Below are 25,813 nucleotides of genomic sequence, written 5' to 3'. Positions count from 1 at the left end.
TAGTGGGCCCTGTGTTCTCTGCCTGGCACCGCGGACCCCGACTGACATTTGCCATAGAATACCAGAATTGCCAAGTCCACCACTGGTGCCCTGTGCTTTTCACAAATGAGAGCAGGTTCACCCCGAGCACACGTGACAGATGTGAAAGGGTCTGGAGAAGCCGTGGAGAGTGTTATGCTGCCTGTAACATTGTTCAGCATGTCCGGTTTGGTTGTGGGTCAGTGATGGTTTGGGGAGGCATATCCATGGATGGAGTCACAGACCTCCACAGGTTAGGCAATGGCACCCTGACTGCCATTAGGTATCAGGATGAAATCCTTGGACCCAGTCAGGCCTCACACTGGTGCAGTGGGTCCTGGGTTCCTCCTGGTGCACAACAATGTCCGGCCTCATGTGGTGAGAGTAAGCAGGCAGTTCCTGGAGGATGAAGGAATTGATACCATTGACCGGCCCCCACGCTCGCGTGACCTAAATCCAGTAGAACACCTCTGAGACATTATGTTTCGGTCCATCCAACACCACCAGGTTACAATTCAGACTGTCCAGGAGGTCAGTGATGCCCTGGTCCAGATCTGGGAGGAGATCCCCCAGGACACCATCTATTGTCTCATGTGGAGCCCCCACATTGTCAGGCATGCAATGTAATCAGTAATCAGTAGTTTGTATACAAACTACTGATTACCATTTTGAGTTGCTGCAATAAAGTTTTGGCAAAATGGACTAATGGACTTTTTCACTTTCAGTTCAGCCCTCTGTAGCTTGATAATTTTTTCTATCAAATGATGTGGCATCCTTTCATACCTAACATCAGCATGATGAGCATGATGTGTATTCAAAGTGTTCCTTTAATTTTTTTTTTTTTGAGCTGTGTACATAGAATTCAATTACCTGGTAATTTTCTTCTTGCTGAGTAAACAATTAACATGCTCCAAATTAAAAACCACCAAACAAAAAAAAACACTTTGAGAATCTTTGGGAATCCAAGCATTAGCCAAAATTCATGTCCAATACATTTTATTTTCAACCATACCAGTGTGACTCTCTTTCATCAAAGCTACTAATAAACCGTGATCAACACTAAGCCACGATCTATAATTTGTGGTTAAGAGTATTAGGCAGATGGCTTACAATCTTATTAGAGTAATAAATTACTACACAAACAGTGTGATCATAAAACTGACAGACTAAAGTGTTTTTTGAGGGGTATTTTCTCACCGTTGGCATCTTTAAGGCTTTTAGGGCCATTTTTGCGTTAGTGTTATTACAGATTGTGGCTTTGGTAGTTATACAAGGACATTCTGACAATCTCTGTTTCCTAATTAGCACCAAGTGCTGATTGTCTCACATCTCAAGTAAGATACGCATCTCACCCCCCCATTTGTCATTACACATTCATAAATGTACCAAAATACTTCATATAATGATATAAATACTGATGTCATGATTTGAAATAACGAGTAAACCAATTCACATACAAACACACAAACACATCAATCAAAACTCGTTTAACTGATATACTTCAGATGAAGTGCTGCTGATTTTCAGCATGATACAATTCAATGATGGCAAAGTGCAAAGACGGCAGAATCAGTAACGCACCAAAAAGCAGCATCTAATAAACATATTCACTGTGTTCTGTGACAAAGCAGCTCCGACATGGCCACGTGGCGATAAGGGGGGGGGGGGGGGGGGGGGGGGGGGGGTGCTTTTCTGTTGACTCAGTTTAGCAGAGTTCTGCTTTAAAGCCTCAACATTTGCACTTGTGTACCATCTCATGTACCGTCTGGATTTAGAAAAGCTTCACACAATATTTGATCAGACAAAAGGCAATTACACATGACATTTCTTAAGAAAATACTTATGCTTCTCTTCCATTTATTGAAAAAGGCCTCTTATTTAACCCTTGCCTGGCAATTGTTGTCAACCAATAATCATGACGGCCGTCTTATTATAAAGACATTGGCACAACATAGAAGGCAACAACATTGGCTTGAAAAACATGATTGCACTGAGCTACCATCAATTATGTGCTGAATGGCTGGACATACCAACACTGTTAATCAATGCATGCAACTTCCACAAATGCTGTAGGTAGAGGAGGAGGAGAGTTAGCCAGAGCAGACTTGTCCACTATCAAATATACAGCAGGTAATCCCTCTTGACTATTTTATGAAGTGTGCAGTCATTGTGATCTCTCCTTCCTCATCTCAACATTCTCCTTCATGCTGGGCTCTCCTTTCTGTGTCGCGTTGTCTCCCTCCATCACAGTCTCACTGGCATGCCTGACTGGCTGCTCCTCCAGTTGCTCTAGTTCTTCCAGTATGGTTTGAACGTGACGAACACCGTCTCGTCTCGCTTGCCGTACATCCGCACGACCCTCCGGGTCAACAGAGTCCAGCGCTAAGAGCTCTTTGGTGAGCAGCTCCTCCAATAACAAGTATTTCTTATCATTCTTCTTTCCATCAAAGCACTTCACCTCCTGCTCCAGTTTAGCAACTCTTCCCACTATCTGCTGTACCTTAGCCAAGCCTGGGTGGATGGGGCCCTGAGCAGCTTGTCCAGCCTCTACTTTTCCAGGTGGGACCTCCGGAGAAAAAGCTTTCGTGTCCTGGGGCTCTGGTTTTGGAGGTATCTGAACTGTGATGTCTGCACTGTGGTGTTGTGGTTGTTCTGGCTTCTGGGGCTGCATGTAGTGTTCAGGCGGTTGAGGCTGTGAAAATGTCTGAGGTGGTGCCTGCTGAAACTGCTGTGGCTGCTGGAACTGCTGAGGTTGCTGAGGTGGAGGCTGCTGGAACTGTTGAGGTTGCTGAGGTGGAGGCTGCTGGAACTGTTGAGGTTGCTGAGGCTTTAGGACGTCGGCTTCCGTGTGCATGGGCTGGGGGAGCTGCGTGTTCTCGGGTTTCTGCTGCATGCTTTGTTGTTCCTGCTCCATTTTCTGTGGCGGTTCTCTCGTGAGGATGTGCTGCTGAGACTTAGAAGTCAAAAAGAAGTTATTTGATATGCCACAATCTAGGTCAGTATAAAAAACAAGAACACGCCAAGTGAATACACAGAAAAAGTCAAATTACCTGTGGTCTTTCTCCCATCACTTGAGATATAACAGGTGACTGGCTTCTAATGTGAGGAGGGAGATGAATGGAGGCAGTATCACGGTGCTGGGGAAACAGAGTTGGAGAAGCCCTTTCCCGGGGGGGCTGCATTGCAGCAGAGTAGCCGGGCCATTCATCTGTCTGAAGACGATGGAAGGGCTGCTGATGTTCTGAGTAAGGGATGCGCTGAGAGTAAACTGAAGGGTTTAATTGAGCCTGTATTTGTCCCCCTCCACCCTCATGAATCACTGGTATAGGGATATAACCAGACTGAAGACCGGTGCTGCTGGGCCGTGAGGGTTGGTGATGCGTAACAGTATAAGCCTTAAAAATAAATGACCGAATTAAAACAGTCAAAATTCAGTACTTGCTCATTTGACTAAAATTGGAAAATTTCTGTATACTGTCAACATTATACTGCATTTAGTGGCACACAAACTCAATTCCCACCTCTGGTGTTGGTGAGACAGGTGAGCTGGTCTTTCCAGCCTCAGTGGAGGAGCTATCTGAAGGGCCATGTAAAGGTGATCTGGGCCTGCAGTGGAGCCCCAGTGTCGGGGAAGGTGTCCGCCCATCTGTCCGGATGTTCTGTGCAGTGCTTGGCTGGATGTAGGAATAACATGGGTGCTGCTGCTGCTGCCTCAGTTCTGCACCCTCGTGAAAGACTGGGATGGGGACATAACCTGGGCGAAGAATGGGGTGCTTCATCTCCCTTACAAAGGACTTCTGTGTCTCCTGAGGACTCGGTTCTTGTTGGATGCTGGGCCCATTTGCTGATACTTCTCGAACCTGAAACATAGCAAATGATATACAGGATTTAAACATATTATTAACCAACCTACTCTTGCTTGTGGGTGTGTAATAGAAGCAGCATTACTTTATGTATGTTAATTATTTAGCCATATAATCCTCCACTTAAAGATTTACATTTAAGTCCACAGAAAGCTCTGGATAAACTGATACATGCAGCTAAACAGACTGTTACAGACAATTTAACACGTGCAGCTGAAGGGTTTTCAAACTACTGGGGAATTTTAAAAAGGAAAGCGCTCTCAGTCCTGAGGTAATTGCAGAGGTCAAAGGTTGAAAATGTCATATTTTCACAGAGGGATCCCAAAAGTATCACCTCTTTGAATCTTCAATACATGCAGCGACTTTGGTGCATTTCCAGGCAAACAGCTGTTGTTTCTGCGGTGGATATTATTGTTGACTGTTTCACAATCAGAGTGACAAAACCTTGGAGGAATGTTCTGACTTATCCAACAACAACAGTTAGCACATCCTTGAATCTAATAATATCAGCCAAACATTATTATTTCATACAGAGAGAGAACATTTATAATGCTCTGAGATTTGATAAATACAAAACATAAAGCTAACATAGGAGTTCTTTTCACACGGCAGAGTAAATTATATAAATTAAGGTGAGACTGAATTTCTTGACCAACGCCCATTATGGCCTAGTCATAGTTTAGAAAATAAAACAAATACAATCCCAGGACACATTTGTATGCAAGCAAAAGTGGAACGCAATTAAAAGAAAGTCATTTTTGGGGGGTGGGCACTACAATATGAGTAGTAAAACAATGCGGTAAATTTCAATTAGCTGCTGTAGAAAGCCAGTTGTTTTCTGTTAGTATTATTGTTGTGTACCAAGAGTCTAGGCACCTGCACGTAACAGCTACGGACGTGTACAAGCAACAGGTCTGACAGCTCAGCTCTGTTAATGATATAACTGAAAAGTGCCAAAAGTTGTACCTCAGCCACCTGAGACAAATATGAAGGAAATCCCTGCATTTATATGCAAACCGGTGGTATTCTTCCTTTAACAGTAAAGTTATAAAATAGCTGTGAACGACCCTTTGCCCTCTGCCACTATGGGACACTTGCAGGCTGCCAGCACCATTGCACCAATTTTATCCCCCAACAGCTGTGTCTTTCTAGCAGATTCCTCTGGACACTAACTTTGGACAACAGCGTCTCTCTCTGAGACGAAAGATTACCAGCTGGCAGGCTGCGAAGCTCACTTCAGCCCACGGGTTTTCTCTGCAGACCTGTGCGCTTTCACAACATGGTTTTAATACAGCCGTATGCGATATGCGGGGCAAGACAGCGCCTAATTGCGGTACGCGACCAAAGTGAAGCGGACCAGCCTCAATCCTTGTAAGGGAAAAAGTTTAATGTGAGCAGGGGGACGTCGCAGTGTTTTCCACCATGCAAGAAACATATTAAAATGCTGGAGGAGCTCATCATAGGTAGCCTTTACATGCTGCAGAGTGAGTCATCGAGTAATAATAGTGTTAGATCATGAGTCGGGAACATATCAGAGTTGATCACCCGTTATAATGGGCTTATGAGCTGTCCGTGAGGGGGAGGCAGCGGTGCCAAACGGGGCCTACGGTCAACAAGATTAATATATAACAGTGATGTAGCGCAACGCTCCTGCCGCTTTAACAACGCACCAAAGCTAAACATGCACCATAACCAACGCACGTCGACAGAAAAATAGCGGTGAAACTGTTGAGCCGCCGTTAGCCGATAATCGTTAACTAACCAACTTTATCCCGCCGTTCTTTTTTATTTATTTATTTTTACCTTTTTCGTGTCATGTCTCGGGTCATTCCAGGTTGTGGTGCGGTTGTTGTGGTCCACGAAGAAGGGCCATCCAGTCTGAGGGTCAATTTTTACTTCCCAACCGAGGGGAAGAGGGTCATTGTCATTACTCGCCATGGTCAGTATCGGTGAGTGTGTCTTCATGCCGTTCATGTTGCTGGCTGCCGAGTACTGAGACATTTTATACAGGCGACGGACGCTTTAAAGATTCCTTCAAGTGACGTGGAAAAGTGGGCTGGAAGTTTCTCGAAATAGCAGGGTTAATGCTGGGGGCGGACAGCGCTGGATACAGTGGCATGGGTTCCCACATTTGTAATGTCGCAGACCCCCCCAGCACAGGCAGAGAGTAAACCCTCAGTATTTCTCCACCCCCACCCCCCCACCCCCAACATGCAACCTTTTCTTTTTTTTTCCTTTTTTTTTTTTTGCTTTAGTTTCGGAGAAAATCAGAGAAATGTCCTCCCTCATGCACACACCGGGCACTGTGGGGCTCCCTCAGTGACCCTTAACCCCTGAACCCCAGCTTGAGGACCGGTTTTCTGAGACAAGGGAATCCCAAAGTGTTTGCTTTAAACAAAAAAAATGTTCTCCAAATAGATGTACTGAGACTCCCACATGATAAATCCTGTCCAAGGGAACTCAGTCTGGGTTTGCTATGATTTTGGTGCACAATTATGTAACTGGTGGTGTGATAAGTGTGGGCACAGTGACACGTCTAATGACTGATCTTTCTTAATCACAGGACTACTCCAGTTCTGCCCTGTACTATAAGGAAAACACTAGTAAAGCAAACCTTTGATCTCGTGCTTAAAATTTTGGACATTGCAGACAAGGACATCTGATATCTGTATTTTGGATGCTAGAAAATAATTGCAAGATTGACAGCAATAAAGGCTGTATTAAACAGCTTATGGGAGCAATTTATTTTAATTGGATATTTGCATGTGAGGCGCAAGTGGCAACTTTAATTTTTGCAAGCCTGTCAATTATACCACCGTTATAACGGTTGTAAAAAATATCACTGTTGCGCAACAGAAATTAGAGACACTAACACCAAAGGGGAAGAGAAACTTAAGTCTTTCGTATTTTTTTAAATGGAAAATTACTAGTAGACTTTTTACATATTTACTCTTTAATAAAATCCCTTCAAAATAAAAGTGCCCACCACAAGGAAAACCACAAGGAAAATAAGGAGGGAAAAAATCATGACTTTGGCGTCCCTGGTGCTAGTATTTAAAAATCCAATAGAATTACCTGCTTCTTTAAGCTGAGGGTTACCGCAACAGTTCAGACAATAAACTCAACAATATTATTATTATTTTAATTTTTTTTTTGTATATTTTCCCTCCAGTCGCTCCATCCCTAACCCCACAACCACCGCGTCGCCCTTGTTGTGATTAAGGAATTTGAAGAGTTTATTAATAAAGCGTGAATGTTCTGTTCACAGATTTCTTCATACTGACACCCGAGCTCCGATTCCAGAAAGGTCCAGGTGGTTTGTGTCACCGCCTTGAGCCGTCAAACGTTGGTATTTAAAATAAGCGTACCCCTGCATTCCACTTCAAAATAAAAGTTTTATTAAACGCGCTCAATGTATTTGTTATTTTGTTTTTTTAATACTTGATTAACAAACATTGACGTTCAGAAGTAGCTTTATTTAAGAAATGTTTGCATTTTTTATACTTGAGAATGTAAAAACCTTAGCTTTTAGTTACTCCAACCTGACCTGACGGGCTACTTCCTGCACACGCACGCACGCTCTCAGTGTGTGACGTATGCCCTGGCGCCCGGTTAGCTAGCTTCTAAGCTAGTTAGCTAGTTGCGGTTGCTAATTGTCAGTTAACACTGGCTAGAACTAGCTAGTAAGCGGCGTTTTCTTCCCCGGTGACTGTCGACATCGACTATGGACGACGAAACCTACCCCAAAACCCTGTAAGTAGTTTTTCGTGCCGTGTAGAAGCGTTACGTGTCATTAGTTTCGCTAACGTCGGGATTCGGTGGCTAAGTTAGCTACCCGTTGTTTCCACAAACCTGGCGAGCAGCGGACAACTTAAACATTTAACTTTCACGCTTCGTTACCGTCAGGTTAATTAACATTGGGGGTTATTAACAGGTATGTGTGCGTTATCTCTACGCGTTAACAGCTGTTTGTTCGCTGTTACTAACTCCGTTCAAAGCGGGCTAATATGGGGACGTCGCATCAAAAACCCAGTCGCTAATTATAATGTAATACCTGAAATCAGCTATTTGTGCTTCACTTTTGCAGGATCGCTGTCTCTCGTTGCCCTGAGTAAGTCGTTTTCTTCTTTTTGTTTTTCCTCCTTCAGGTATGTGGGAAATCTCTCCAGGGATGTAACAGAAATCCTGATTCTGCAGCTCTTCACCCAGATAGGACCCTGCAAAAGCTGTAAAATGATCACAGAGGTAAGCAGCTAACATTGTTTAGTCATACTTTTTCTGAGTCGTGGACGTGTCCCATTTTTTTTTTTTACATTTTTTTAATCCAAAATTTAGGAGCAAAGCAACACAGTGATGGCCCTGCACTATTTGAAAAATCTGAACACAATTTAAACAGCTATCCTGAGTTTTAGATGTATTTAAAAATGAGTGGAACCGCCGTTTGATCTGTTGTGTCTGACCTTATTTTCACAGCACACAAGCAATGACCCCTATTGCTTTGTGGAGTTTTTTGAACACAGAGATGCTGCTGCAGCCCTTGCAGCCATGAATGGGAGGAAGATATTAGGAAAGGTGGGATAACACGTCTGCTCCAGAATGTATAAGCAAAAGTTATGAAGTTTGTTTGTTGGTTTAATTCCCCTGATTCTCGAGGAGAAAACAACTCTGTGAATTCTGCTTTCAGGAGGTGAAAGTAAACTGGGCCACCACTCCGAGTAGCCAGAAGAAAGACACATCCAGTAAGTGTTCACCTACACACACACACACACAAAATTTGCTTGGGATTAACAAATAGTTTCTTTACTATTTTTTTATTTTCTTCTGCACTAGATCACTTCCATGTTTTTGTGGGTGATTTGAATCCAGAGATTACTACTGAGGATGTCAGGGCTGCGTTTGCACCATTTGGGAAAATATCGTAAGTTTTTACTTGTGTGTTTTTACTTGTCTCATGTGTACTACAATAATTTGAAAGTTTCAATACAACCATTTTTTTCTTCCAGCCAATTGAGAAACTGGTTCATAGTCCGAAAAGGGGAAACAAAAACTTACATTACACAGTGAGGCATACATTAAAGACAGTATCTTTATGGATGAAAGCCATTCATATGTTTGATTGTTATGCACTGCCAATTAGCACTCTATGCACACCTTTTGGAGAGAAGTAATCAAACAAGACCGAATGTGTATAGGAAAAGATTAACACTAGGAGTATTACTTAGATTTTGTGGAAAAGGCCCCACGTCCATGCGTGTAAACATATCTGAACATGGAGTAACAATATCTCTAAAATCTTTTTTTTTTTTAAAGATATAGAGTGGATACACATTTCCAGTGAAAATCTGCTGTGTCTCTGTTTTTATGACTGAATTGTCAATTTCTTATGCATATGTAGGGTGTGGTAAGTAAACTGTACAGCATGTGAGAAAAATGTAAGCTGTGTATATGAACCTGAACAGCTTTTAGTTTTGGGTCTCAGTGAAGTAATAGCACTTTGGTTATTTTACAGAAATGCTCATAGGATTGGACAGGAGCTTGAAGGCTAACAGCAAGGAACTGTGCACTCTGGAGACTCAGATGTAGTTTTTTTTCTCTATTTATTCCATTTTTTTCCATATGTCTTTATTTGTAGATGCCATGTTATTAACATGACCTAGTTTAGATTAACAAATTCCAATTTAAAATGTCTTCCTCTAAATCTGTGTTTTGTCTTATTTTGATTTGCATAGTGTTGTTTGTAGTGCAATGATCCTCTTCCAAAATTTCTGAAAATGTCAATTTCTCAAAATTTGCAGCTCCCCAAACTCCATACTCCATATTGGTGGTAAAGAATTGACCAGGAAAAATAAAGAAATCTGTTAACAGGCCATGTATGCCGTTTAATTCCTTTTTTCTCTTTTGATATTTTCTATATATTTCTGTTTGTAGAAAGAGTACCAACAGCAGCTTTTAAGAATGCATGGTAATCCATAGCCATTTGCTTTGTGTAGCCTACTGTTGTGAGGACTGAGCACACAGTGGTGCTCTAGTGGTAAAGATCCATTAATACATCTGAAATGATTTAAAAACAGTACTGTAGGCTGCATGTATTTGTACTTGTTTTTCAAGTGTTGCTTTGAAGTTTTATTACGAGTCAGTGCTCAGTACAAGGTCATGATAGCTAATTTACCTTAATGTAGGACAGAGTAGAGGATTCACAGTTCAGTGTGTTTTGCGTGGTTCGTTTTTATTTTTTTTTTAGTTGGAAGATTTAAACTGCAAAGTGCGCTGAAGTTGTTCTCGCTTTTCCTTCCAGGGACGCCCGAGTTGTGAAGGACATGACGACAGGCAAATCAAAGGGGTATGGATTTGTGTCCTTCTACAACAAACTGGTAAGGCTCCAGTGCGAGAACACAGACTGAAGGTTATTTCTATTTTCTGTTTCTTATCCTACTTGAATGCATTCACAGCACTTAAAACTGAATTAACCATAGTTAATGTCATATCTTAACTTCAAGCATCTAGCATTACTATTTTCCATCACCCATTTCAGTATTACTTTAAAAACAGTAATGTATAATTTTAGAAATGATTGTAGCCATAAATAGATTTTACGAGTCCATCAAATCCACCACTAATGGTTTGGTTTGGTTTGGTTTTATAGGATGCAGAGAATTCCATTGTTAACATGTCGGGACAGTGGCTCGGAGGGCGCCAAATCAGGACTAACTGGGCAACACGCAAACCTCCAGCTCCTAAGAGCACTCAGGACAGTGAGTATTTACAGATGATGCAGTATCTCAATATGTGCTACAGTTATACACTGACTGACCACTTCATTAGCCCCCCTTTTGCCTTCAGAACTGCCTTAATTCTTTGTGGCACAGATTCAACAAGCTGCTGGAAACACACCTCATATTGACGTGATTGCATCACGCAGTCGCTGCAGATTTGTTGGTTGCACATCTCCCATTCCACCACACACTACATCAGAAAGGTGCTCTATTCCTTTGAGATCTGTTAACTGTGGAGGCCATTTCAGCACTTTGAACTTGATGTCATGTTCAGGAAACCAGTTTGTGATGATCCAGTTTGACACGATGGTTATCAACAATATTCAGGTTGGCTGTGGTAATTAAACAATACTTAGTTGGTACCAAGGGGCCTGAGTGTGCCAAGAAAATATCCCAGCACCATTACACCACCAGCAGCATGAAATGTTGATACAAGGCAGGAGGGAGCCATGCTTTCATGTTGTTCACACTAAGTGCTGTAGGAGAAATCAAGACTCACCAGACCATGCAACATTTTTCCAATCTTCTATGGTCCTGTTTTTGGTGAGGTTGTGTGAAGCCTCAGTTGTAGCTTTAGTTTGTTGACCTTTAGCTGACAGGAGTGGCACTTGGTGTGGACTTCTGCTGCTGTAGCCTATCTGCTTCAAGGCAGTGCGTTCAGAGATGCTCTTCTGCAAACCTTGGTTGCACTGATCAGTCGATTGAGTTACTGTTGGATCAACAAGGCATTTTTGTTCAGAGAAATGCTGCTCACTGGATTTTTTTTTTTTTAATTTTCTTTTTGGGACCATTCTCAACCCTTGAGATGGTTGTGTGGGGAAAATCCCAGCTGATCAGAAATACTCAAACCAGCTTGTCTGGCACCAACAACCATGAACTGTTCAGTCTCTTAAATCACCTTTCTGATGCTTTGTTTCAGCTTCATCAAGTTGTCTTGACCAAAACCACATACCTAAATGAGTTGCTGCCATGTGATTGGCTGATTAGATATTTGCGTTAACAAGCAGTTGAACAGGTGTACCTAATAAAGTGATCAGTGAGTCAGGTTTTTGAATCACTTTATCGTATGTAATACAGAAGAAACAGAAATTCTCAAGTTCTCTCAGCTTTATTTTCACTTTCAATGTTTGGTGTGTCACATTTGACTACAGTTGAAAAAAATCGCAGTTTATGTGATTTATTTATTTTTTATTATAGGTGTCGTTATTGCAGATTTGACTTGGATTTTATTTTCAGCATGAACTTGATGTGTATGATCTGTTTATTTACATCAGATGGTTCAAAGCAGCTGAGGTTTGATGATGTAGTGAACCAGTCCAGTCCACAGAACTGCACTGTGTACTGTGGAGGGATCCAGTCAGGACTGTCAGGCAAGTGTCACATTGTCGAGATGCCATTGTTACACCCTGTCGTCACACTCTTATAGTAGCCTTATAAGTTGCTACCAGAGAACTAACCTCGTGAACCATTTCTTTGTCTTTTTTATTTATTCAGAACATCTAATGCGACAGACCTTCTCACCATTTGGTCAGATAATGGAAGTCAGGGTTTTCCCAGAGAAAGGATATTCTTTCATCAGGTAATACTTGAGTCTGTTTCAGCCTTTGGCCTCTAGATGTCAACAAAAGCACACTGCATGACTCACAGACCATTAATACCTTGTTCAGTGTCAGTGATATTTGCTGTAATGTTTATCCAGGGTTCCTGCATGTGGAACTCTGGATAAGAGTGAAAAATATCTCCACACTATTGCACCTGTGCTCTTTTCCAAACTATTTTTAGAGTTTGTTTTATTTTTTTTTAGTTTCCATGTGCATGTAGTGTTATTAAACCAAGTAATACAACAAATGATTTCTGTTGTTTACATTTTACGCTGCATCCAAACGTGATGGTAGCTGTGTTGTTTTTATACTCCAATAAAAGTATGAAAGTTTTAACTCTTTCTGTGATTTGTCTGGTAGAAAATCTGACGTCTAATCTACTGTTCTGCTTTGAAGGTTTTCCTCCCATGACAGCGCGGCCCACGCCATTGTTTCAGTAAATGGCACAGTCATGGAAGGACATGTAGTAAAGTGCTTCTGGGGCAAAGAATCACCTGACATGGCAAAAAGTCCACAGCAGGTAGAGAAAACAGCACGGATGTTAAAATATGTATTTTTTTTTTATTATTATTTTTTATGTCAAATAGAGCAGGAATAACTACTGGAAAGGAGAGGAATCGCACTAGAATCAGGATGTAGTTGGTTGGTGTGTTAACTTCCAAGCCACAAAAACACCTTTAAACTGATGACTTTGATGATACAGTATAGATAAAGTAACACACATTATTACAAATTCTTAACATGTTTGCCAACAATAAGAAAACACATTGAAATTTACTTATCAAAAAAGGTAAATAACATTTCTAATATGACTTTTTTCCTGTAGTATTTGTGTTCTCTTAAATTGAGATATAGGTAAGAGATTAGATATTTATTCACTTTTCTTTCCACTGGTGACCCTCAGGTTGATTACAGTCAGTGGGGGCAGTGGAGCCAGGTCTATGGCAATCAGCAGCAGCAGCAGCAGCAGCAGCAGCAGCAGTATGGGCAGTATGTGACCAATGGGTGGCAGATGCCCTCTTACAACATGTATGGCCAGACATGGAACCAGCAAGGATTTGGAGTAGAGTGAGTTTGCCTGTGTAGTCTTTTAAACATTTTATGTAACTATATTGTTTCAGTATCACAGCAGTTACTAAAGGCATCTTATTAAGTCTTTGATTTATTTTTACAAAGCACTTAATGTTTGTGACCACAATCAGACTAACTAGATAACTGTTATCCTTTCAGGCAGTCCCAGTCAGCAGCCTGGATGGGAAGCTTTGGATCTCCATCAGCCCAGGCTGGAGCCCCACCTGGAACCGTCATGTCCAGCCTGGCCAACTTCAGCATGGCTGGCTACCAAACACAGTGAGAAGGCCCTAACCTCAGTGTAATACCAAGGCGACACAGCACTCTTACATTTGGACAGCTGCTGTGGTAAAAGAAGGGCGGGGCCATATTCACAAAGCCTTTGTCGCAAATAGTTGCTCCTACACAATTACAGTATACAACAGAAGGGAGCACACCCCTGTGCAATATTACACAAATGTCAGATGGTCAGAACTGTACTGTCCCACAGTAATTGTACTACTTCTGAGTACAGCAGTATGGTATTTGCTCTTATGTAAAGTTAACAATGAATAGTGTAGATTTCCCATATAATAAATATGTTTATAAAGTATTTTCTTTTTTTTTTCCATCAGCGTAAATACCCTTTCAACTCATGCAATAATGCTGTTACTGAGATGTGATACAGTTTTGAATCATTTGAAATCTAGGTAATATTGTACAGGCGTGTATTCACTTTTGGTGTGGAGTGTATGATTTTAATGCTAGTTCATTAAACTCAGAACATTTTAAAAAAAGTTTGTTTGATTATTATTCATAATTGAGTTTAAAAGAAAAAGTGCTCTTGGGCTTCTGAAGCAAAGCCAGACCCGGCTGTCTTTGTCTGTGTAGGAGTTTAAGGACAGACCATATGAAACATTGAGTTCATGCCCACAGGATAGAGATGCTGGCAGAGAGTCTGAACTTATGATGCCTTTCCTCTTATCACACGTTGAACAGGTTGACCAGTGGGCCAACCCATCAAAACATCAATGCAGTTCTTAAATCTAATTTGTTACTAAAAAAAAAAAAAAATAATTTACTTTTTTTCACATTTCAGGAAAGAAAAGGGCCTCACAGAAAATGTACGCATAACACGTTTAGTTTGAGGAAATTCATTAAGCGCGCACTTATTAAAAGCCACTGTTTTAATCCAGCAGCTCATTAGGATTAAAATCCCTGGAAACTTCAAACATTACTAACTATTGAATTAATCTATGGTAATATATGGTCTTAGTTTATTGATATTTGAAAGTTCATTCACTGGTCGTCCTTGTCATTTTAGAACAGAAGCCAAACCTTCACTCAAGTTAATAACAGTGCTGTATTTGTGCTACGCTGCGCTGAGCCACAAATACAACCCGCTCGACGTTCTGGACCTTCAGGGAATAAAATATCCAGACATTCAGGCCTGTTTTAATATTTTAATTCAAAAACGCTTTGTGAATAAAGGCCCTGGGGGGGGGGGTAGTTTACCTTTCTATTATATGTGAAGAAACTCTTTGTATAAACAACTGTGGCTTTAAAGGAGATTTGGGTGGGATATGGGATTGTGTACTAATATTTCACCTAAACAGTACTAAAAGCAAAAAATGAGAATTTTCATCTTTTTTTTTGTCTGATTTGCGGGCTGCAGTGGACAGTTTACATCGTACTGCAGCCAAGATTGAAAAATTGTAAAAACTGCTTAACCCCCAAACTTTGTAAAGGTAACAAACTCTGCTGTGCTGATTCTGGAGCTGGTTTCCTAGAGGAACGCTGAATCTTAAACTTTTTTTTTTTTTCATTGTTCCTCTGCGTTAACCTCACAAAAACCACTTCTTTGCAGTGGCTTTGAATTTTCTGCATAACGTTGTAGACTGAATTTTGTAATGCAAATATTACGCTTTAGTTACCCAGCAGCTTAAAGGAAAAATGTTTTAGGTTCACTAGGTATTATTTTACTTTTAATTTGAAAGTGGAGGGTCTCCTACGTGCACGTGTCACTGATTTGTTAGGGTGGCAGAAACTTGCCCTTCCCCTTATATATTCAGAATTTTTAGTTCAAAGAATATTGACATATGTCTCGGGTAAATTACAAAACTCGCTGAGAAATTATGACATAAGGATTTCTCATAAACATCCTGCCATTTGGATTTTAGTTGTGTATGTGCCATTTGTACAGAATATTACACTCTGTTTGCTGCCCTTACCTGATCATGAGCTTGTTTTTGTTAAGTTGCACTGGGGTTTTCACTGAATTAAACAGGTTGTTTGTCTAGATTGTAAATATAAACCTTGATCACGAATCCTCAAAACTTAAAATGATGTACATACTGTAGGTAGAATGTTACAAAGTTAATCTCATCATTAAATTTAAGCAATATAGTTTGTGAATGAGCCTTAATTGATTTGTTGGTAAATTCAGAGTTTGTTATTTAAAGAAGCTCCATTTTAAAATCTAAATTATTTTCCTTTTGATTTTCCTCATTTTAAGTTTGTGTGCCATTTTCAGGATGTAGCAGGAAGCAGGTGATGTATCAACTTGAACTGCACGCTAATGACATGTAATATATTTGTTGCTTAAACTATTGAATGTAATGACGATTTGCTTTCATGACCATAATACAAACAAATTGAACAACAGAAGTGATGTTTATATAATAATAAAGGATGAAATAAATTTTCCATTTAAGGGAAAAACTCAGCAAAGTCACTTCAAATAAAGAAACCTTTGAACCTTTGAATGTTCTGTACGTTTATTGAACACTAATAAGTGGTGCCTACCAGACACAGTAAATGACATTTAACAATGATTAAACTGAAAATTGTTTAATATACTAGACAACACATATGTTTTATACATTTGCTCAAAAATCTTTCTGCCCTTTGTAGTGTTGGAAAGTTTTTAATTTTCAAATTTTTAAGATAATTTATCTTTTTTGTTTGTTTCCAACAGGAATGGGGTTAGCATCTGCAGGCATTCACTTTGACTGCCGTTGGCCTGTCAGCAGATAAGCTTCACTGATGTCTAATGCAGGGATGTTAAACTCATTTTATACTGTGGGCCACATGCAGCCCACTTTAATCTTAAGTTGGCCAGATCAGAGAAGCCTCCCTGTCTAACTATACAGAACTTTAACTGCACATTTAAACCAGGAGATATCTTTAAAAAAAAAGTGCAATTACAACAGTATGTTTGTTTTTGTTGTTTTTTTCTTCTGAAACAGAAAACTAACAAGCATAACATTCAGCCACGAAGACAAATTTTTTCTGATCAACTAATTTGGCATCTTGAAAATAATAATTTGTTTTACTATTTTTTTTCTGCTTTTATTGTAAAACAGTAAATTTGAAAATTCATATGAGACCTTGACTGTGTTGAAAAATTATTGAAGAATTTCACTAAACTGTACAAAACTATAAAATGGCAGTCAGTTTTGAGCAAATGTAAGAGAACATGAACAGTCATCAAAGGAAGAAAGCAAAGCAAGCGTTCATTTCAGAGTTAGTTGGTATATGCATTACCCCCATATTGCCCCTGTATTGGATTATATCACACAACAGAAATGCATAGGTTTACATTCAGGTCTCACAATATTGAATTCTCATATATGTATGTATGCGTGTGTGTGTGTGTATATATATATATATATATATATATATAGAGTCAGCTAGTAGACAAAACATTAAATATTGCTGTCTTATTGTAAGTAGTTTATTTAGTATGAATATTAGAAAGCTGTCAACTGATTTTCAGATAACACATGATTGTGTTTCTCTGAGGTTAATTTAATACAACAGTCATTTGTGGAGTTATGTACTGCTGGTCTTCTGGATGACATCTTGGCCGCCGTTGCTCTGACAAACCTCATGGCCATCAGAGACACCTTCATCCTTCTGGGTAGGGGTAATTTAAAATGAATCATTCTGTTTGTAAGACTGAAACCAGGAAAATCTACACTAATTTTCTTGATGCTTTACAAACTATTATTTCTGAAGGTGTTTAAAGATGTCTAAGATGTAATTCTGCTGTTTACAAGTGATGCTTACTCACATATTTATTGGTCACAGTTTCCCTGCTGTTCCAGCACCTTTAGCTTTCTCTTGTAATCCCAGTTTCTCCATAATCAGCTCAATCCTGGATGCAATGATTGCCACAGTGCTTTCAAGGTGAAGAACCTGTCTGGCCAGACTTTCATGGCGAGAGAAAGTTGATTCAGTGAAATGTATTACTTTGATTAGGAGAATGATAGAAGTTGACACATCCATAGGTTAAGTTTATAACTGGTCTCACCTCATAAAGTGTTGCCTTTCCACAAAGGTTTCACTAGACTGGCTCTTGTGCTCACTGGATGTGACTGGAGGCTTCTCGTACAATTCTTTCTGATAGTTCTTTCCAAGATTGTTGATTTCAGCACTGAGAGCATCCTGACAAAAATGCAAAAGCATCAGAAACATTTGTTTGGTGAATCGTTAATCTAAAGGAGATATGACATAGTCACATTTATCTTTTAAATGACGCAAACCCTCTTTTCCTCCAGCTCCGTTTTCATCCTCCTTTGTTCGTCTTTGTCTAGAACTTTGTTCCCGTCGTAGTCGAACTTGGAGAAGGCTGCAGATATTTCTGAATCGGTATGTCCCATGCTTCAAAATCATCACAGTGGTGAGAGTTATGTTTAAGAATAAAATAATCACAAGTTTCTTTTCAGCATTTTGTCACTTACTCTTTAAGAGTTTCCCTGAAGTCCTTGAATTCAATTTCTCCAGACCCAGACTGCAGAGCCTTCTGAACATCTGATATTTTCTCTTTTTTAAGCTTCAGCTTCATGAATGTCTTCATATAGCTCTGAATTACAAGAAAAGCCAGATAAAACATTATCCATAAATGGGTTTAGTTTTACATCCATTTACATTTCATTTGCCTTCACCTGTTTGATGAGGTCAGTAATTTGTAGTTCATCTTTTTGGGATGAGAGCTCCTCCTTAACCTCTGAATATGTATCATTTATGATGGCCAGGAACATGTTCTGAGGGAAAAATGTGTGAGGAGATGATGTGACTGCTCAGATTTATCTTTTTATTATCACGTATGTTGTGCAGCAGCGTGACTCACCAGCAGAACAAAGAAAATAAAGAACACATAAGTGACAAAGTAGATTGGCCCAAGGACTCTGTTAGCACAGTTGATGGCATCAAAATTAAAGTCTCCAAGAATAATTCTGAACTGTGTGAAGCTGCAGGGGGGAAAAAAAAAATGTAACGAACCAATTAACTGATGCTCATTGCAGTGAATTACTTCATGCTGCCGTTGTTTTCAACACCGCTTACATGCATGTCACAAAGGTGCTGAACGATTGAACCTGCGTTCCAAAAAGCAAATATCCGAGTTGAGCGTAAGCAAAGAACACGATGAAGAACATGATGGCGAATCCAAAGATGTCTTTAGCACATCGGCCCAGCGTGGAGGACAGCTGATTCATGGTCGTACTGAAACTGACGTACTTGAAAATCTACAAGCACGAGAAGAAAGCACACATTCTTTGGGATCACACCAGAGCAAAATCCTTTGTAGCCAAGTAATATGGAGTGAAAGATGTCGGTTCTTACCTTGATCCACGCGAAGAACAGGTTCACTGCGTTCATGTTGTTATACTGGGTTTGCCAGAATGCCAGAAATTCAAAATCTGCATAGATATCAGGATTTTGCAGCAGTTTCTTGAGCAAGTTGTTCACTTTGACGGTCCGAAATACATTGAATATGATGGCAACGATGGCGAGCTGTAAAGAAGATTCTTACTTTTTTGAAGGCCAGGAAAAATCTGAGAAAATGAGATGTTTGAAATAGATTTTCTTACCAATATGACAACAATATCTAGTATGTTCCAGATGCTAAAGAAATAGGAGAACTTGTGTATCCTCAGCTCAAGAATCTCTTCCACGATGTAGTAGAAGATGAATACACAGAAGAGAAATTCACAGCCGAGGATGAAGTAATCCCAGTTGCCTACGTAGCGAATCAGTTTGACTGTTCGGATCTGGTAGGAAGGGATTGCTCCGCCAGTCGCTGGGAATTCAACCACCAACCTGAAAAAGCAGGTAAAACTTTGGTTCGCTACTGGATGGTAACAACAGGTTGGTAAAGTTGTGACAGTCCTTACGTGATGACACAGAACAAGTTGATGTTGGCGTTGTATGTGGAGAAGTCGATGAAGACTGCTCTGGTTCCTCTGTCCAGCCAAAGGTTGTCCTCGAGTTCCATCAGTATGGTGGCGCTCTCATTTTTGTTCAGACTCAGGTCTTGATAGTATCCTGCGCCACTGTAGGTGGTCAGCAAGCCCCAGTAAGAGGAACCCTTGAGCTCTTTCTCTGTGTGATAGGTCCAGCTGCAGAAGGAAAACAAAAATATTTAGAACACAAATTTTTTGCTGTTCTTGCACATTAGTGACAAAACATTGAGTGAATTACGCAGTGCCATTGATGAGGCCGAAGCTGCGGTCATCCTCCTTCTCGACACTGTAAACATCGAAACATCCTGTGATCTCATCTCGGAAGTCATTGGCGACCTTGCAGGAGTTGTTCTTAATCTTGAGCTGCCTCATCCTGGGGACACCAAGCAGCACGTTCTCATAGTAGATGAAAGATTTGTTTACGTTTCCCAGGGACTGGCCATTGTACCAGCTTGTCCAGTAGAGGCCGCCCAATAGTGGACCCTGGGCAAACTGTTCATATAAAGAAAGTGTTTGATTTCCACCTTTCTTTATGTTTTCAGTGACTTTTTTCATTGTGGTGAACATGGACAAAATGAACGCGTAGGAAAACTTACAGCCCAGAAGTCATCCATGCTGCCAATGGACTGAAACATAACCCCGCTTGCACCGGCTGTATTCACAAACAGGTTCGTCATGGCTGTAGAGTAATAGTAGGCACTTGAGCTTGTCATACCATATGTCACTGAAAGACAATGTAATCAGATTGTTAATTCCTGGTCATTGTTTCCTATCTAGCTTTGGTCAGGCTCAGCTCTAAATGTTGCTCCATTGAGGTTCCTGAGATAAGACTCAGATGCAGACACGCAAAGCTGCATTGAAGACTTTTTTTTTTTTTTACATCACTGCAGCTATCAAACACATCCAGATTAGAGGCTGTAATTTGTTTGAAGAGAGAGCACGCTGTCCTGACGTAAATAGCCTCGTCAAACAGTGTAAATCTAACCCAGACAAAGGATGAGGCTAAAAGCTCTTATCGCTTAAAGGCATGTCCCTTCCACTCCTAGCTGGACATGGACAATGGCTTCTGGGAAAGAAAAAAAGGGCATTTTGTGCAAGTTATTAAAGCAAAGGGGATACTTTTAATGGTAAATCAACAGTCTAAAGTGCCCTAACAGCCTGTCAAACAGCAAGCACTCCAAAGTAATCAGAAATGCAAATACTGTTTGAAAACATTGTTTGAAGTATACATAAGTAGATATAATGGGATTTCTTAAAGGCACTATAAAACATTTATTATATCATATGAGGAGGGGGAGAAGCAATTACTTGCAAATACTGTTTGACATAGAGTAATTCTGTGATGGTACATTCAGTCAAAACTTTGGAAATCAGTGACAGAAATTATGGATGTTTTTTCAATGTACTCACAGAGGCATATGTCCACCAGGAAGAAGATGTAGACCAGCAGCTCTCGCAGCGTGATGCGGATAAACAGAGCCCTGTTGTTGGAGGTGTTTTCGGTCAGTGTTGTCCCCCAAAGCGCTATAGAAAATATAAGTTCAAGTCATTAGTATGTAATTGTGTGAGAGATGCATTTTTTTTTCATTGTTGGTAAAGATCTATCAAGCAGAGGTATAACAGGCTCAAGTTTTATTCATACTCATTATATAGGCAATTCTATCATGAGGTAGAGAAAATGTGTTCTTGCCTGTGATAAAAGAGCAGCAGCCTCTTCGTTTCTTCTTCAGACTTTGGTCTTTGGTTGGTGGTTCCTCTGGGAGCAGTACCGGGGTATCCAGGTTGTACATGTTATCCATGGAGCCCTGGAAATGGGGTTTGGGGTTGTAGATGGTGCTGACAACCTTGGGCAGGGGTGGAGGGGAGCTGCAGTAGCCCTGGTTCACCCAGCCGCCATTACCCATTTGGTCCAACTCAGACTCCGCTTGCCCGGTCAGGTGGCTCTCAGCCCGGTTGTTCAAGCTCTTCATGTTGCAGGACACTTGTGTTTCTCTGTATGGGACTTCTGGTGTTTCAATTAAAGTGGAAAGTGAAGCCCAGCAGTGTCGGCAGCTTTTGAACACCTGCTGGAGAGGTGGATGACATCAGCTTTGTTGAGGGAGGAGCTGCTGGTCCATTGTTGTAGCCTTGAGATTGAGACCCTCTGAAACACATTGAGGTAAAAGCATGGTAGATGTTCTCTAGTGCTTGGATGCTTAGTGGTCAATACTGGACAATCACATTTAACCTTGTTAGGTTTTGCATTTGATTATATTAGAAAACTAGATAGTAGTAGCTTCACCCTCACTCATATCCTGTTAAATGGTAGAGAAGCACTACAAGTACTTTGACGTGTTGTGTAATAAACTTCACGCTTATTAAAGAAAAAACATGTGGCCACGTTGGAAGGCTGAATAATTCAGCAGTTCAATTACTTCCATGCTGAGCACATTGTTGTCGCTATTGATTAACAACTCATCCAAAAGCGTATTTATGCTAAGGAAATCAATTAATTGCATGTCAAGTAGTTTCTCTGTTACCAACTGTTCACCACTTGAGGCTGAATTAATGAGTGTAATTGGAGTTTCACTTACAGACTCTGAACAGTTACCATTATACACTTTTGTCTCTTCCATTTATTCATATTTCCATCATCTGCCAATCTTACAACAAGCCGCTTGCAACACCAGCCACATGTGTATTATAGTCTTAAGCACTTAAATCCAAATACTGCTACACAAAGGAACAGCAGGGTATTAAGATGAGTTTAATGCATTAGTAATGTAGTGTTTGGACATTACAGTTAAAGCACTGCTGTACGTGTCTTTTCCTTAATGCAGATAGAGTTTGGGGCCAGCTATGGGCGTTCATGCTTCGTTGGCTCTGAACAGAGCAATTACACACAGCCACTGCCACACAATAGAGTTTAATTTCTGCTCCCCTGCTGAAGCCGTGGTAGGCTCTGGCACGCAGGCTTCCTTAATCTGCTGCGGCTTGTGCCACCGTCCAAACTTATTCATATCTGTAATAATCATTTTTATGTGGCTGATGATGATGATGATGATGATGATGGCCATTTAAATGGGTAGCTGTGTTGCCGATCATCATCTCTGCTTACAAAAACTGTCCTATTGCAGAATTAAATGATTGTTAATAAAATAAAATACAAATCTTGATATGTATTGAGCAAACTTAAGAGTCAGCTGGCTAAATGACTCGAATTAATCCCAAAATGGAATCTGTTTAAAAGGTTAAGATTGTTTTCCAGCCTGTGACGTAAAAGGGTCTTATCTCCGAGCACAGGAACTTAAAACAAAAGGATGATTTAGTACCAAGGATGCAGAGCGAGGCGTCACTCCTACATGTGCTTGACATGTGCAAAACAAACCATGCTGTAAATTATTTGTTCGCTGTGTGTGATAATCCCTCACACAAAGTGAGATTATATGTATTTAAATGCCAGAGCTTTCGAAAGATGAGGATGTGCTGTTTCATGTTTGTGACTTTTATGCAGTAAAAATACTCAGAAATTAGTTTTTTCATATGTATATGTTACAAACTTAAATATATGGGTAATAAAATAGCAATAACATTGCAGGAAATGAGTAAATTATACCATCAACAGCTCATGACTGTACCAAGAAAAACAAGACTCAGGGGTTTCATACAAAATTATTTTTATTTTGGATGAAAAACTATAATTAAAAAAATGAAAAGTCTGTGAAAAATAAGATCTGTTTTTCAAATCTACAAACATGCATTTACAGCTTGAGAAAATAGTTACATCTGGACATCAGCTATGCATCAAAGACCACAGTGATTTTTGCATAATGCATTGAACATTGCACAGCTTTTTAGGGCCATATTAAAATAACTGATAAAAAAATACACCATTGCCTGTATCCTCAGTACAATCTAATAGTCTGTAATTACACTACAGTTCTTTCATTGCTATACTTTGAACAAAAAATCTGCTCAACATTGCTGGGTTTCCTAGAAAAAAACAAATGAAAGGCTTCAAACTCAAACAGAAGCCTCTCCGATTGTCATCATTGCATAAAATAAAAATAATGCAATACAAATGTATTTACTGGCTCCTAGACTGGAGGAAAAATATCCACATTGTCATTCTCATCCAACAACATGACTGATTATCTACCCAATGTCAGCAGTTTATGCATGCACCTCATGCCCGTCAAACTCATAGGAGAGCGATGAGTGGATGTACTCCTGTCCGGTAGCAGAGTCGTACCTCATGAGACAGGAGTAGTTTTCAGGCTGCACGCAGTCAAACTGCAGGTCCAGCCACTGCCTGTGAGGAGCAGTGTGCCTCCTGGCGTCTGTCAGGATCCGGTTGAGGGCCACGATGTAGCTGAGGGCCATCTGCAGGGTCTCATACTTGGACAGTTTCTTGTCCTGGCCCCACTGTGGGACCACCTTACGTAAGCGATCAAAGGCTGTGTTCAAACCCTGCATCCTCTTCCTCTCTCTGGCGTTGGCAGCCATCCGGCGCCTCGTGGCAGTTTCATACTTCTCTGGGCTCTTGGAGTCCGGCTCCGAGGACTCAGATCCAGAGTCAGTGCAGCTGGGTCGACGGGACTTCATGGTTCTTGATTGAAGAATCAAACCGCTCAGCGCTGACAGATTTATCAGAGAGGCTCCTGCTTTCAGGTTTGATGATCCTCTGTGATAGAGCCTTAAATTTTTTTTTCCAAGCTGAGGGCCCTTTGTGCCGGGTCTCAAGTATTTGTAACTCCAGAGAGTGGTCAGTCTGAAGAGTCCAAGGTGTCTGTGATCCTGGAGACATCGAGGGAGCTTTTATAAGACAAAGCAGACGAACAGGTGGCAGCAGGTGGAGCCCACCCCACCCCCACCCTCACCCTCAATATTGCTCATAGAGAAACACACCCATGCAGACTCAAACACCCACACCCACTCTCAGCACACGCACACATAATACACATCCTCAGCGCACACACAAACAAAACCTTAATGAAATTCCAATTATCTTGGGCTGGGCTATCTGGCCATGGCTTCACTCAGAGCCATGTGTCACAAACACCAAAAGTCTACCATCTGGTATCTCCTCTCATCACGGCTGATGATGCAAACAAACTTACAGAGGCTAAGATTGTAAGCATTTCACAGTTATGTAAAACATAGTAATTAACTATTAATTAAGCTTGAAATGAAACAGAATAATAAAACTTCCAGCACAAATGTTGCTTAAAAAGGAAAAGGAATTTCATGCTAATCCAATTTATAATTCAGCTTACAGTGGCGTCAAAGAAAGTCTCTTCAGTCTAGCATTTCTTTAAAGATACATGATGCGTTGTTGTATTTAACTGTCAGAACTGAATCTTTACAACATATCTGATTCATGTATAAAATAAACATGGAATCTTGGCTATAAACCGCTTAGGTTTTTTTTAAGTTACATAAGCCATCAAAAGACAGCCTTTCACTTCAGATGTAATTGCCTTCTGCGTGATGAGGACCATAATCTGCGATTAGCCTGAGGCAGCACAAGTGTAAGTGAGGCCTGTAACCTGAGGGATTTTAACAGCACATCAGGGGGATTATGGCCTTCAAACAATATGGACCGAGATGGTGTGAAGAGTTACTGCGCCAGCTGAAGTCTCTGGGGAGCAGTTTGATGTGCAGACTTTAAGTTCTCTTTTGAGGCTGTTTATCACTGTTTTGGCTGTTAATGAATGACAGTGTATGGGATGCATTAATGTTTCTTTATGTACTTGTGTCTACATGTGATATAAATAATTGATCTGTTTAGTCGACCGAGAAAATGAGACAGACAGAATAATTTGTCTGTCTGTCCTTCCCATCTGCCAACTCTGAGTTCTGTAATTCAGCAGGTTCCACTGACACTCAGACCGTTCTGCTGAAACGCCATGAAGGTCATTTGACTTCAGAATGACAGTGTGGTCTCTTGGTTGGGCTTTTCATTGTTTTTACTGTACATTACAATTTTATTTGTACATAACTTTCTTATTTTGATGCTACATTGTACTTCTAATGTACTACTTTAAGAGTGAAGTGTAATTGAATCTCATGCAATAAAATATTAACCTTCTCAAATATGCAAAGGGATTCAAATGAACTCTATATTTAATAATCCACTGGTACATAATAGTGTTGTAGTCAAGACCACCTAACCCGAGACCGAGGCAAGACCAAGCCCAGAGTGTATCGAGACCGAGACAAGACCAGGACTTTTAGGGTCCAAGACCAGTCGAGACCAAGACCGAGGGAGGGCGAGACAG

At 40.5% G+C, this 25,813-nt stretch overlaps 4 protein-coding genes across 6 annotated transcripts; 1 reads left to right on the top strand and 3 right to left on the bottom strand.

Moving 5' to 3' along the window:
* Positions 1-1,699: 1,699 nt before the first annotated feature.
* On the bottom strand, positions 1,700-5,978 carry bag3 (BCL2 associated athanogene 3). The gene is made up of 4 exons (XM_030747379.1): positions 5,685-5,978; positions 3,540-3,878; positions 3,069-3,413; positions 1,700-2,971 (listed from the first exon to the last, which is right to left on the bottom strand). Exons 1-4 carry the CDS (start codon positions 5,880-5,882, stop codon positions 2,183-2,185), a joined length of 1,671 nt encoding a protein of 556 aa, XP_030603239.1. The 5' UTR covers positions 5,883-5,978; the 3' UTR covers positions 1,700-2,182.
* Positions 5,979-7,462: 1,484 nt separating this feature from the next.
* Positions 7,463-16,067, top strand: tial1 (TIA1 cytotoxic granule-associated RNA binding protein-like 1). 3 transcript variants are annotated; one of them, XM_030747380.1, is made up of 12 exons: positions 7,463-7,634; positions 8,030-8,126; positions 8,355-8,453; positions 8,566-8,620; positions 8,712-8,799; positions 10,177-10,252; positions 10,525-10,633; positions 11,929-12,024; positions 12,149-12,233; positions 12,652-12,775; positions 13,160-13,323; positions 13,486-16,067. In XM_030747380.1, exons 1-12 carry the CDS (start codon positions 7,606-7,608, stop codon positions 13,607-13,609), a joined length of 1,146 nt encoding a protein of 381 aa, XP_030603240.1. In that variant the 5' UTR covers positions 7,463-7,605; the 3' UTR covers positions 13,610-16,067. The 3 variants fall into 3 exon arrangements, with proteins under 3 accessions (XP_030603240.1, XP_030603241.1, XP_030603242.1); XM_030747381.1 differs by lacking the exons at positions 7,463-7,634; positions 8,030-8,126 and adding an exon at positions 9,391-9,460 and having other exon boundaries at positions 8,367-8,453; XM_030747382.1 differs by lacking the exons at positions 7,463-7,634; positions 8,030-8,126; positions 8,355-8,453; positions 8,566-8,620; positions 8,712-8,799 and adding exons at positions 9,423-9,460; positions 9,677-9,751.
* A 978-nt stretch (positions 16,068-17,045) lies between these two features.
* pkd2l1 (polycystic kidney disease 2-like 1) lies at positions 17,046-21,557 on the bottom strand. The gene is made up of 15 exons (XM_030747378.1): positions 21,244-21,557; positions 20,964-21,077; positions 20,150-20,277; positions 19,792-20,045; positions 19,485-19,709; positions 19,182-19,410; positions 18,934-19,104; positions 18,655-18,836; positions 18,440-18,560; positions 18,255-18,353; positions 18,051-18,172; positions 17,853-17,970; positions 17,621-17,754; positions 17,381-17,518; positions 17,046-17,223 (listed from the first exon to the last, which is right to left on the bottom strand). The coding sequence occupies exons 1-14, from the start codon at positions 21,521-21,523 to the stop codon at positions 17,392-17,394; spliced, it is 2,304 nt and encodes a 767-aa protein (XP_030603238.1). The 5' UTR covers positions 21,524-21,557; the 3' UTR covers positions 17,046-17,223; positions 17,381-17,391.
* Positions 21,558-23,192: 1,635 nt separating this feature from the next.
* On the bottom strand, positions 23,193-24,310 carry atoh7 (atonal bHLH transcription factor 7). The gene has a single exon (XM_030748555.1). The coding sequence runs from the start codon at positions 24,135-24,137 to the stop codon at positions 23,706-23,708; it is 432 nt and encodes a 143-aa protein (XP_030604415.1). The 5' UTR covers positions 24,138-24,310; the 3' UTR covers positions 23,193-23,705.
* Positions 24,311-25,813: the final 1,503 nt, after the last annotated feature.

Source organism: Archocentrus centrarchus, chromosome 15 (genome assembly GCF_007364275.1).
Source record: "Archocentrus centrarchus isolate MPI-CPG fArcCen1 chromosome 15, fArcCen1, whole genome shotgun sequence".
Classification (NCBI taxonomy): domain Eukaryota; kingdom Metazoa; phylum Chordata; class Actinopteri; order Cichliformes; family Cichlidae; genus Archocentrus; species Archocentrus centrarchus.
The sequence above is the reverse complement of the archived record's forward strand: the minus strand, read 5'-3'. Positions and strand labels throughout refer to the sequence as shown.

Bases quoted from the DNA above. Each gene is read 5' to 3' on its own strand.
- bag3 (XM_030747379.1), bottom strand. From the start codon at position 5,882: ATGTCTCAGTACTCGGCAGCCAGCAACATGAACGGCATGAAGACACAC. The intron at 3,879-5,684 runs GTAAAAATAAAT...GCTATGTTTCAG, and splicing joins CGAGACATGACACGAAAAAG to GTTCGAGAAGTATCAGCAAA. The intron at 3,414-3,539 runs GTGGGAATTGAG...TTTATTTTTAAG, and splicing joins CTGTCTCACCAACACCAGAG to GCTTATACTGTTACGCATCA.
- tial1 (XM_030747380.1), top strand. From the start codon at position 7,606: ATGGACGACGAAACCTACCCCAAAACCCT. The intron at 8,127-8,354 runs GTAAGCAGCTAA...TTATTTTCACAG, and splicing joins GCTGTAAAATGATCACAGAG to CACACAAGCAATGACCCCTA. The intron at 10,253-10,524 runs GTAAGGCTCCAG...TTGGTTTTATAG, and splicing joins TGTCCTTCTACAACAAACTG to GATGCAGAGAATTCCATTGT.
- pkd2l1 (XM_030747378.1), bottom strand. From the start codon at position 21,523: ATGAAGAGCTTGAACAACCGGGCTGAGAGCCACCTGACCGGGCAAGCG. The intron at 21,078-21,243 runs GCAAGAACACAT...TATTTTCTATAG, and splicing joins CTGCTGCTCTTTTATCACAG to CGCTTTGGGGGACAACACTG. The intron at 19,710-19,791 runs GTAATTCACTCA...TTCCTTCTGCAG, and splicing joins GGCCTCATCAATGGCACTGC to CTGGACCTATCACACAGAGA.
- atoh7 (XM_030748555.1), bottom strand. From the start codon at position 24,137: ATGAAGTCCCGTCGACCCAGCTGCACTGACTCTGGATCTGAGTCCTCG.